This window comes from Arachis ipaensis, chromosome B09 (genome assembly GCF_000816755.2).
Source record: "Arachis ipaensis cultivar K30076 chromosome B09, Araip1.1, whole genome shotgun sequence".
NCBI lineage: Eukaryota > Viridiplantae > Streptophyta > Magnoliopsida > Fabales > Fabaceae > Arachis > Arachis ipaensis.
In genome coordinates, this window is record NC_029793.2 from 90849223 (window position 1) to 90862079 (window position 12857).

At 37.4% G+C, this 12857-nt stretch overlaps 1 protein-coding gene across 1 annotated transcript in view; it reads left to right on the forward strand.

Annotated features, from left to right (window-relative positions):
• LOC107617876 (serine/threonine-protein kinase BLUS1) overlaps positions 6840–12857 on the forward strand; it is a 7471-nt gene continuing 1453 nt past the window's right edge. The window contains exons 1-16 of the mRNA XM_016319752.2: positions 6840–7884; positions 8057–8101; positions 8446–8527; positions 8662–8730; positions 8873–9043; positions 9126–9191; positions 9572–9640; positions 9737–9805; positions 9870–10144; positions 11033–11169; positions 11288–11382; positions 11452–11490; positions 11595–11654; positions 11790–11891; positions 12012–12063; positions 12148–12203. Coding sequence (XP_016175238.1) covers positions 7328–7884; positions 8057–8101; positions 8446–8527; positions 8662–8730; positions 8873–9043; positions 9126–9191; positions 9572–9640; positions 9737–9805; positions 9870–10144; positions 11033–11169; positions 11288–11382; positions 11452–11490; positions 11595–11654; positions 11790–11891; positions 12012–12063; positions 12148–12203 — 1944 coding nt within the window. The 5' untranslated portion in view covers positions 6840–7327. The remainder of the gene's footprint in view (positions 7885–8056; positions 8102–8445; positions 8528–8661; positions 8731–8872; positions 9044–9125; positions 9192–9571; positions 9641–9736; positions 9806–9869; positions 10145–11032; positions 11170–11287; positions 11383–11451; positions 11491–11594; positions 11655–11789; positions 11892–12011; positions 12064–12147; positions 12204–12857) is intronic.

Consider the following 12857-nt stretch of genomic DNA (forward strand, 5'->3'; position numbering starts at 1 on the left):
CTAATATCTCGGACTCGGTCCCCTGTATTAGATATCTAAGAGATACTCATTCTAGCTTGTTTGCATGTAGAACGGAAGTGTTTGTCAGGCACGGTTCATAAGTAAGAATGATGTTGAGCGTCACATAATCATCACATTCATCATGTTCTTGGGTGCGAATGGATATCTTAGAAGCGGAATAAGTTGAATTGAATAGAAAAACAGTAGTACTTTACATTAAATCATGAGGAATAGTAGAGCTCCACACCTTAATCTATGGAGTGCAGAAACTCTACCGTTGAAAAATACATAAGTGAAAGGTTCAGGCATGGTCGAATGGCCAGCCCCCAAACGTGATCAATAGATCAAAAGATAATCCAAAGATGTCCGAAGATGAAAATACAATAGTAAAAAGTCCTATTTATACTAAACTAGTTACTAGGGTTTACAGAAGTAAGTAATTGATGCATAAATCCACTTCCGGGGCCCACTTGGTGTGTGCTTGGAATGAGCTTGAAGTTTACACGTGCAGAGGCTTCTTTTGGAGTTGAACACCAAGTTGTAACGTGTTTTTGGCATTCAACTCTGGTTCGTGATGTGTTTCTGGCGTTTAACTCCAGACTGCAGCGTAGAACTGGCGTTCAACGCCCTTTTGCGTCATCTAAACTCGGCCAAAGTATGGACTATTATATATTGCTGGAAAGCCCTGGATGTCTACTTTCCAACGCAATTAGAAACGCATCATTTTGAGTTCTATGGCTCCAGAAAATCCACTTTGAGTGCAGTAAGGTCAGAATCCAACAGCATCAGCAGTCCTTCTTCAACCTCTGAATCTGATTTTTGCTCAAGTCCCTCAATTTCAGCCAGAAAATACCTGAAATTACAGAAAAATACACAAACTCATAGTAAAGTCCAGAAATATGAATTTAACATAAAAACTAATAAAAACATCCCTAAAAGTAACTAGATCCTACTAAAAACATACCAAAAACAATGCCAAAAAGCGTATAAATTATCCGCTCATCAGGAAATTAAAGATGATAGTTGAGTTTCTGGGACAAACTCTGTATCATCATTGCTATCACTATCAGAACTTGATTGGACCCACTGGTTGTCTGACTCAGATTATTTGGAAAATAAATCAGCTTCAGGTTTGACCATTTGGAGAGAAAATCGAATTCTTATTGGGGGATTCAGTTCTTCTCACCTGACTAGGTCCTGCTGCACAACATGTTGGGACTGCACGTGAGGTAGAAGAACTACTGCGTTATATGAAATGCAAAGCTCAGTATCAGTTATATGAACGTAATTCATCTCATTTACTAGATTCTCTTCTTTTCTCTAATTACCAAACCTGAAACTATGATCAAGCCAGCCAATACACCACCTAAAAGCCCTCTTTCAACCAACCAAAAGCTATGCACAAACTGTTCCACACATGAGAGCCCTAGGAGTAAAACAACATCGATCACTATGAAGAGGAAGGTGCTTAGCTGCCAGCACTCTAACCCATAATTTCTCAGGTTGTTTAAGAGATTGCCACACCACCAAACAAGGAGATGTTTGTGCATAAATGATTTCTAATGCTTAGTCCACCAAATTTTTTGGAAGTAACCAAAGCCTTCCAACTTGTAAGATTCATGCCTCTATTCTTTGCTTGGACTTTCCAAAAAAAGTTTCTCATCACGGAAAAAATTTTATCAGTTACTACCTTTGAAAAAGAGAGATCTGCATCCAATAGTTAGGAATGGAAGTAACCACTGAATTGATTAAGCAAAGTCTTCCTGCCCTATTAAGCAATCTGCCCTTTCAGCTAGCTAATCTTTCTTGAATTTTGTCAAGAACATCATGGAATGGGGCTCTAGTTACCTGAGAGTGGCCAAGATTAGCCCCAAGATACTTTCCTAAGTTCTGAACAAACCGAATAGAAGACACACCCATGAAAATATCCCGTCTTCTCGCAAAAATATTCTTAGAACACAATGCCTTTGATTTGTCAACATTAATTCTCATCCCTAAGCCCTTTCAAACATTATTAATAACCTCTATTACATTATACACTTGGCTCTTTCTTACTTTACAAAAGAGAAGTAAGTCGCCAACAAACATTAAGTGTGAAATTCTAGGTCTCACTCGAAACTGCCATTGGATCCCACTCACCCTTCTCATTTTGGTAATTAATGTAACAGGCCAAACACTCCATGCAAAGCATAAAGAGGTATGATGATATTGGATCAGCCTGCCTAAGTCCATGTTTTGGAGAAAATTATCCAATCTACTTCCATTATATAGAATAGACAAAGAAAAAGTTGTCATACAATTCATGATCAGTTGAACTATTGAGCAAGAAAACCCAAAACAAATAAGCGTTTGTTCTAAAAATATCCAATCAACCTTATCATATGCCTTCTCTAAATCTACTTTAAAATCTAGGGTACCTTTCTTTAACTTGGTGTGTTTCATAAAATGCAGGAATTCTTGCGTAATGATGATGTTATCTAGCATCCTTCTTCCTGGAATAAACTCTCCTTAGAGTGGCCCAATAATGTCAGCAAGGAAGGGGCGAAGCCTATTGACAAAAACCTTTATGATAATTTTATACACCACATTACAAAGACTGATGGGCCGAAAATCCTTCATAGTAGATGCCGTTTCCACCTTAGGAATAAGGACAATTAAAGTCTCCATAATATTAGAACTTATAGAACTGTCCAAGAAAGCCTACTGAACCATGTTGCAAACATCGATACTAACAGTCTCCCAATACTCTTTGAAGCAAAATGGTTGAAAGCCATTAGGTCTCGGAGATTTAAAGGAGTGCATACTAAAAACAGTTGCCTTCGCTTCCTCGCGAGAGACAAGTGCAGTAAGACTATTATAAGTTTGAACATTAAGAATAGGTGTAGGAACATTACTAAAACTGTCCAGGTCAATATCTTCCATTGAAAAAACAAACATTTGTAAATTTTCTCTACTTTCCGGCTAAGTAGCTCTGTGTCATTTTTCCACACTCCATCATTAAGGAAAAGCCCTTTAATTTTTTTTTCTTTTTGCACACTAGGGTTTGGAGATGGAAAAACTTTGTGTTCCTATCACTAAATCTCACCCATTGCTCTTTTGATTTTTGAAACCACAAAGTTCTTCTTGCAATAAAATGTTGTTGTAATCTTCACGCAATTCTTGTTCTTTTAATCTAAAAGCCAAAATATCCACCATTTCTAGCCGCTTTTGAATATGATTGATTTGTCTCTCCAGTTCACTTTTTCGTGCAAAAATATTTCCAAACACCTTAGAATTAAAATGGTTTAATTACTCTGCAGATCCTTATAGTTTTACCAAATTTTCAATTACGTTCTTATACTTTTTTTCTTTTAAATTAGGTCCTTATACCATATAATTTTTTTCAATTTAGTCTCTACTATAACAAAAGTATTTAAAATAATAGAATATTCTGTTAAAAAAAATGAATATTCTCACAATTAGGGTAGGAGACCTAATTGAAAACGCCTCCATATTTCAAAAATTCCAAAAGAACCCTTGTCATTTTATCCCACGTTCCCAAAAAAATCCGAGCTTAAGTTCTTCCCTAAGCCCCCTTCGGATCCACCGCATGGTCTTGTCTCGCCGTGTCTCTTTCGTTCAGCATCCTTCGCGTGCTCGTCATCCTCTACTTTATATTTTGCTCGTCTTCCATCACTGCACCCAACGCCTGTATTTCCAATCTAATATAAGTGCCCATGACGTGGAGGTTTGAGCTCGAAAGTTGCTACCCAGATAGCTGGATTTTCTAAATTTTATTCCTTTTTGTTCATATTAGTAGAATTGGAGATGGTGAATGTTAGTGCAATGTAATAATAGTTCAGGGATATTATTGGGGTGTCTTCAATTGGGAAATTTTTTTTTCTGTTTGGAGGAAGTCAGGGTTTGGAGTTCAGTAATAATATTCTATGGTGTAGTGGTATGGGACCCTGGGCTCATCCTTGCTCAGATTGTATACTTTCAATGCTTGTACTATGTCACTCTTAGCTTCTTCTTGGCCATACTCATTGGAACTCACGTCTCAAGAATGATCCTCGTTTATTTCTTCGATTTAATTACAATCATTACCTCTACCTTCACTGGTTGGTGTGTCATTGCCTCTTTTATCCTCACCTCCATTTCAGACACATATTTTAATCTACTTAATTTTGATTATTAAGTTGTTTTGGGTTTTGTGTACTTTAGGGTTGTGAATTGAACTCTTTAGTTGCTCAAAGGTTGGTTTTTAAGCACAGTGTATATGCTTTATGTGATTGAACGGGCAAAGAAATACTTCGATTTTTCGGTTACACTCTACATAGTTCATAGCTTTATATGCATTGGGTATGGTGGCTGGCTTTCTTCTATAACTTGGTGGATTGTGAATGGTATTGAAATTACAGTAATGGCTCTACTAGGAAAATATCTATCCATATGTAACTTCAGCATTGAAGTCAAGAGAAAAAATGAGAAGAGAAAAATCTCTGTTCATATGAATTTATTATAAGTAGAAAATAAGAATATATAATTAAATTCATAATTCACTAACATTTTTTAACGTTTAATGTTAACAGGGACTAAATTGAAAAAAATTATACGATATAAAGACTCAATTGAAAAGAAAAAAAATATAAGGACCTAATTGAAAATTTGGTAAAATTATAGGGACTTGCAGATTAATTAAACCAATTAAAATCTAAAGAACTCCTCTGTACCTCGTTTAACTTATTACGGATTCCATTTTTACCTTTATGCTAAGATAAAATCATCACATTGTACTCACGGTGAGTGAACCAAACGGCCAAAACCTGAAGGGCCTATCACGTTTAGGCTGAAGGCGACCTTCGCAACACACAAGAATCAAATAGTGGTCAAAATGAAACCTATTCAGAATCCCAGAGTAAGCCTCCGGAACAACAATAGTCAATCATGATTTATGACAACTCTATCCAGCTTCTTTGCTACTTCTATATAATTCTGAATTTGACGATACCATGAGAATCTCCTCCCAATCATCTTAAGATCAAATAATCCGTAATCACCCAACGTGGTTACAAATCTATTAACTTCTTTGGCTAGAGAATTGGCCCCCTTTAATCTCATGGAAAAAAAGAACTTCGTTAAAATCTCCAAGCAAAAGCCAGGCCCCTGATATGCTAAAGACTGCATGATAAAGTGATCCCAAAGAATAACTCTATTTTGAAATTGAGGACTTCTATAAATTCTACTACACCGCCAAAACAAATTTTTCAACTGAACTTAAACACTGATTAAAGACATCAATTACGGTACAGCAAGTTCTCGACAAGAAAGAAAGAAACCAAATCTCTCCCTTGGGACCCACAGCCTCCACTATACCAACTGGAGAATATCCAAGATGCTCCCAAAAGAACTTCAGATTATGAAAAGGAGAATGAATTTTAACGATAATAAAGAAAGTATGAGAAAATTTTCTTACTAATTCTCTACAATGCACCCGAACTATCTTATTAGATGCACCCGTAATGTTTCAAATAATGATATTAAGACTATCCATAAAAATCAACTCCAAAAGAAAGAAGAACTAAACAGGGTTCCTAAAACGGCGGACATGTTGATAATCTGGGCTTTTCATGTAAAGTTTCCTTCTCTTGGCCATCCACAACCACCGCTTTCTGGCCTCTGACATTGTAGCCACCGTTTCTCTGCCATCTTTCTCTACTGGTGAATTTTGTAAGGAAAGTGGTCTTTGTCGCTCGCGATAGGAATGGTTTGCAACCTCTCCCTATTTTTGATTGCTCAGTTGGCCTTGGATCATATTCTCTTATTTCCTTTTATGAAAACCCCTAGTTCCCTTGCTCTTGGACACATCCACACGAGAGTGTTGGGATTTGGGCTTGGAATGAGATCATGATGATGGAAAGAAGGGTCCCTTAGATTGGGCTTGCTTTTTGGGCTTTAGACCCACATGAAATTTACCTTTACGTAACATTTATGTCCAACCATACATCTTTTCTGCTTGTGAAGTTTCCACATTATTATCATGCATAACATTTGTCTCAAGTATCGGGGTAGCTTTAGTTACGTGTTCTCTTCCAAGATTTTTGCCAAATTAAAAATTTTCTTTTTCAACATGCCCCGATTTTTTTAAATTTGAACTTGTCGGCTGCTGTGGAACAGTTTGTTCCGTGTCGACATTAGTCATGCCAACCTCCGTCACCTTTCTACTCTTTGCCTTGCACGCCATCATATCATGGCCAAACTTTACACATGACTCACATATTAAATTTAGACTTTCGTACTTCACAATGATCTTCTTAACTACTAGTAAGTCCAAATTAATCTGGACACAAGTACAGACATATCTTCCTCTCTCTGCCATTTTGGTAGCCAAATCAACTTTAATCAGATTTCCTATTGCGGCCACGATACGAAGCATTGCTTGTTTCTAGTAACACTAAATCAAAAGGCTTGAAACTCTAATCCATACCAAAGATAAATCAAAGGATTATTCACAAAGACAAAATTCTCCGTCCCATGATTTTACCGCCACATAATGTCCTTCGATCAACCAAGGACCCTAGCATGACTTTGTCTCGATTCTCAAAAGAGTCGAATTTCACCAAGAAATATCTGACCTCACGTCTAATAATTCAAAACCACTCTTAATCCGTCAAATCACTTTATAGAATTCTGCAGACTACTCTTCACTTTCTTAATAAAGGTAACACTAGATAGCACAGAATTATCTTATTTTTTGTCACGTCTGCCAAATCTTCCTCTCAGTTCAAAAATTTTAATCGTCTTTGTACTCATAACTTTGTCTCTAAAAAAGACCCTAATCGACTTTGAACTTTCTTCANATCCGGAGAGGAGAGGAGAGAAGTGAGAACTCAGAAGTGAAGAGGGCAGGGAAAGCGAACCGGTGCGAAGTGAAACGAACAGTACAAGTACATGGAGGGACAAGATGAAGCCCAAAGCAGGAACATGGGACACGTCAGCAGCTAGAGAAGACCAGTCGATAGTATGAGAGCGTGTGTTGTACTTCCTCTCTCTCTTCTCCCTCTCCTAGGCCGGCACACCACCAGACACACCCTCTCTCCTCTCCCTCTCTCTCCCACACAGCTCCCTAAATCGCAGGAACAAGCACCAACCCATTCTTGCAACAAAGAATCATATCAAACTCCCAAACACACCACAAAAGTCAATTCTCTTTCTTCCGAGTTCCAATAATCTTCATCGAGATGCAGGTCAACACTGCTCAACCCACAGTCTGACCAACCTAAGCAGATCCCCTCTCTTCCTCTCTAATTTCATTCATCCATCCATCACCAACAATAACAAAACGAACATGACCTCTTCTTCTTCCTATTATTCTAGAAGCTTCTCGGCGAACCCGCGGGACTACAAGCTTCTGGAAGAAGTCGGATTCGGCGCCAGCGCAACCGTCTACCACGCCGTTCACATCCCCTCGAACGAGCAAGTCGCCGTGAAGGTCCTGGATCTGGACCGATGCAACAGCAACTTCGACGACATACGGCGAGAGGCTCAGACCATGAGCCTCATCGATCACCCCAACGTCGTCCGCGCCTTCTGCTCCTTCGTCGTCGACCGGAGTCTCTGGGTGGTTATGCCGTTTATGGACCAAGGCTCCTGCCTACACCTCATGAAGGTCGCATACCCCGACGGCTTCGAAGAAGATGCCATTGGATCCGTACTCAAGGAGACACTCAAGGCTCTTGACTACCTCCACCGCCATGGCCACATCCACCGCGATGTTAAGGCTGGGAATATACTTTTGGATTCCAATGGCGATATCAAACTTGCTGATTTCGGTGTTTCTGCTTGCATGTTTGATGCCGGCGATAGGCAGCGGTCCAGGAACACTTTTGTTGGAACTCCTTGCTGGTTTGATTTCTCAATTCTATTTTCTGTTTTTAATTGTTTCATTTATTTAAGCTAGGGAAGAATTGATTGCTTTTCAAGATTTCAACTGGTTATTAGGATGGTGTTTAGGGTGCTGTATTATTACTCAGAGTATATAGATATGAGATTGATAGGTATGTGTTTATCTTTGTAGGATGGCACCGGAGGTGCTGCAGCCTGGAACTGGTTATAATTTCAAGTGAGTATCTTTAATAATTAATCATTGATCATCATCGTACAATTTTTATCCCCCTTCCCTCCTTTTGATTCTTGTTGTGCTGTTTGTGGATAATTGTGGGAAAAGGTGGTTGAACTGCCAAGAATTTGGCTTTGGCTTGGCTTGGCATTGTTGCGGCTGTTCATGATGAGCATACTTTGGCATCTAAAAGCCAGAAGCGAAAACGCACAATTTTTTATTTACCGAATAGAAAAGATTTGTTCATTCTTTCATAAGTTAGAGCACTACTAAACCTATCCTTACATGCCTTCAAGCTTTGCAAGATCTTTTCCCCTTTTAAAACGTGTGAATGGAATGTTTGACAGGGCTGATATTTGGTCTTTTGGGATTACGGCGCTTGAGCTGGCTCATGGTCATGCACCTTTCTCGAAATATCCTCCCATGAAGGTATTTGTAATTTGTCTGAGTTGAGACTTGAGACGCCTGGAAATGTATTAAAAATGGACCTATTTCAAGATCTCGCATTGTGTAATTTATAACATAGGAATCAGAGAATGACTTGGCGTTTGTTTTGTAAATAGGTGCTTCTAATGACCATACAGAATGCCCCTCCGGGCCTTGATTATGATCGGGATAGGAAGTTCTCTAAGGTATTCGTGTTCTTTCTGCCTGGTTTTATTCGTTTCACGTATCAAGGCTATATAGCCTGTTATGATATTTTTATTTCTTATTATCAAAATGCTATTGATAGTAGTAGCAGTAGTCTAATTAAGAATTTCCAGTCGTGATCAGTCTTTTAAGGAAATGGTTGCTATGTGCTTGGTAAAAGATCCGACAAAGAGACCGACGGTGGAGAAGTTACTGAAACATTCTTTCTTCAAGCAAGCCAAGCCTCCTGAGCTTTCTGTAAAGAAATTGTTTGCCGACTTACCTCCACTTTGGAATCGCGTAAAAGCTCTGCAGGTTTGATTTCACATGTGCTTTGCTAACAGCTCGTTTTTTTCTTGTCTTTCTGCTTTTGCTTGACTTTGCAAAAACCTTACAGCTTAAAGATGCTGCTCAACTAGCACTAAAGAGAATGCCTTCTGCAGAGCAAGAAGCAATATCTCAGGTAAGTCTGATTTTCAAAATATGTAAATATGTAATTAAGTTGTCACATGCAAATTTTGGTACAATAGTATGGAATGTGGATATGACACTATGGTAGCATGGTTATGCTTTCTAGACTGTAACCCTTTGGCAGGAACTTTTCTGCATCTCCTCTCATTCCCCGTTATTCAATTATCTTTTTTTTTCCTTCATCTGTTTCCTTGGAGATGATTTATGCAATCGGTCTTTTGATCCCGAAAGGGGGGTTTTGAAGTGACAAAAGTAGAAATGAGAATCACTTCTCTGTTTTGATTTTAACATTTAAAAGCTTAAGTTAACATTGTAAAATATATTATTGCTTCTATTACTGCTAAAATATAATCGTCCAATCTTATTTTGCAGAGTGAATATAAGCGAGGAGTTAGTGCATGGAACTTTGATCTTGATGATTTGAAAGCTCAGGCTTCATCGGTATTACCATGTTTCAGATGTTAATTTGCTTGACTATTTTTTTTTCTTTCCCTTTGTTTGATTTGACTTTGAAGTGCTGGCTTCCAATTTTACTAGGTAGAGAACAATGATGGTTTTGCCGAGATGAGGGAAGAAGATGAACCCAAAAGTGTTAGCGAGTACAAGGTTGGTTCAACTATTTTAAATTATCCATAAAAATAATTCTTTGATATTTTATTTGCCATTGCAGGATACAACTGATTTTCAGCTTAATGTGGACAAGAATTCAGAAAACTCACAAGAAGATGAGTTTGGACTAGAAGTAGGTGTTTATCATCACACACCACAAAGTGAGAAGAGAAATGGATTGGTTGCCGAGGCATCACCTTCTACCCTAGATAAGGATACAGGATTGAGCAAGACCAAAATTCAATCAACGAGGATTCGTAAAACCCAGAGTGGGCCACTGGTGCCAGGCACAGTTCTTGGTCATTCTTTACCTGATAGAGGGTCTACATTTGAAAGGTACAATGCATTTTCATAGTATATATTATATTATATATTCGTTTCTTCCCCATAGTATTTTTATATTAGATCTTACCTTTCCCTTATATTAGCCTATAGTAGAAGTTTTAGAGGGAATGAAATGGAGGGAAAATAATGGGATAAAATGGAAGGCAAGGGATGGATTGATAAACTTTTTCATGTTTGGATGATTAATGAGGGAACACAGCAGCTGATAAAGTGATAAAGTGTTAGTTATTATTGTACAATTTCAGTATAACCCTTATCAGCATTTTGAAATAACTAGCATGATGGCATAATATAAAAGTTGAGGTTAGGTTTCTCATAGTTATACTTGCCTTTAATTCTTCGTTTTTGCTGATTGGAGGTAATAACAGCTAACTCTAGGCTCTATTTTTATCTGTTGAGAGGATCATTACTTTCCATTGCATTTAACACTTGTTGATGGAAACACACTCTTCAATCTTGCTTTTTCTTTCATTTATTGCCTATGTTACACAGCCTGTAGAACGTAGTATCCTTCTAGCTCTCTGTGATTTAGTAAAGAATCTGGTGATTCACCATCATGTCTAACGAATGAAATGAAGATTATTAATGAATGAGGCTGCAAAAAGTAAAAAAGTTTGTGGCTTTTTAGTCTGAAAAATACTGTTAGGTAAACTACAGGCAGAGGACATGTTTGGAGGAGAATCCTACTTTTACTTTTATCATTGATTCTATGTCTAGATATAACGTTGTATTAAGTGTAATTTGAAGTTTAAATGAATGGAAAAGCCAATGTTGTGTGCATCTTCCAATTTCTTATGCTTCTTGGTGATGGAGATTTTCTTGTTATTATGGGCATGACCGTTTTCTCGTAAAAATTCTCAATGCTTTCTTACATTTTAGGTTAGAGAGTGAAAATCAGTCATCAGGTGACAAAAGTAGTCGTGATTCCCGACGAGCTCCCAACTTTAGTGGTCCATTGATGCTTCCAAACAGAGCTTCAGCAAATAGTTTATCAGCTCCAATAAAATCTTCTGGAGGTATTTGGACTATTGTGTGTGCCACAAGGGTGTTTGGTGGGAGTTATGGTATTTTGGGAACTCAGGCATTTTTTTTATTTTAAACATGGGATTAACTTTGTTAACATTATGCTGATAGGATACAGAGATACTTTGGATGATAAATCTAAGACTAATCTAGTGCAAATCAAAGGACGATTCTCAGTGACTAGAGAGAATTTAGATCTGGTGAAGGTATGCTATTTTCTTATAGATTAAGTTGTCCCTATCTATAACTTTAACTGACTTCATGATGTTGAACAGGATATCCCCGTAAGTTCAGTTTCACGCAGATCTTCACAGGTTGGTGGATAACCTTTTGATTATGACAGATATCTGTTTATGCAGTTGCTCGAATTTATCTTTTTAATTATTCCGGAGCTGATATTCTGTTACATTACACGTAGGGATCACCGCTGAGGAAATCTGCCAGTGTTGGTGATTGGATGCCGGATGCCAAACAAATGGTTTGTTGATTTTCCATTTTGTGCATATTTTCCCTCTATTTGGTTACCCAAGTAAAAAAGAAAAAAATTTTGTATTTGTATTTGGTATATCATGCTTTTCTGTCTTTAACTAAATGTATTTTTTTTTCTCTTCAGCCAGTTGGTCAGTCATCAAAAGATTCTGCGAATATCAATGTTTCTGCCTCACCTCTTATACCTCACCTTCAAAACCTTTTTCATCAGACATCTATTCAACAGGTGAGGTAAACTGAGGTTTGAAGAAATAGTTTATAATGTGATTGTATTTGTCTGTTGAGAAACTGATTCATCTTAAATGCAATTCAATTTATAATCTTATTGGAAGCTGTTTAATTTCAGGATCTCATAATGAATCTTTTGAATAGCTTGCAACCTGCCGAGGCAGTTGATGGTGGGTTTCATGGATTATGTTTGACAAATATTCTGTTATCTATGATGTTGAATGGCGTGTAATGAATACAGTTAAAATTTTCAGCTTCTCAGAATGGAAAGTTGCCACCATTACCTCGCACTCCAGAGAACAATGGGAATGTGAGTACTTTTCCTTGAATTTACTGTCACTTGCATGCTTGAATTTAGATCCTCTAAAGTGAAGAAGTTGGTAAAGTAGTAAAGGGTTAATCATCATTAATTTTATAACTTCCATTAAATCTGTGTCTCATTATCATAATTTAAGAGTGATTAATTTCTCACTTTACCACTATACTAATTTTCACACTTTAGAGAATCTTGATCCTGCGTGCTTAATCATTTCTACCTATCAGCATATGACATTTTTATATTAATGACCAGTCATGTCTTACTACTATTATTGTTGAGAGTGATTAATTTCTCACTTTACCACTTTACTAATTTTTTCACTTTAGAGAATCTTGATCCTGCATGCTTAATCATTTCTACCTATCAGCACGACATTTTTATATTAAGGTGAAAACTTAGGTGCAGTCAACTTCACGTGAAATGACTGTACCTGAGTTTTCACCTTATATTAATGACCAGTCATCTCTTACTATTGTTGTTGTTGTCTATAACTTATTATCTCATGCAAATAACCTAAACCTTTCATCATATGAAGCACGGACATTGACACTGACATGGGACACGTGGGCACATGAATTTTAAATTTTTATAAGACACGGGGACACGACATATATATAAAATATAAAGTATTTTTAGATAATTTGT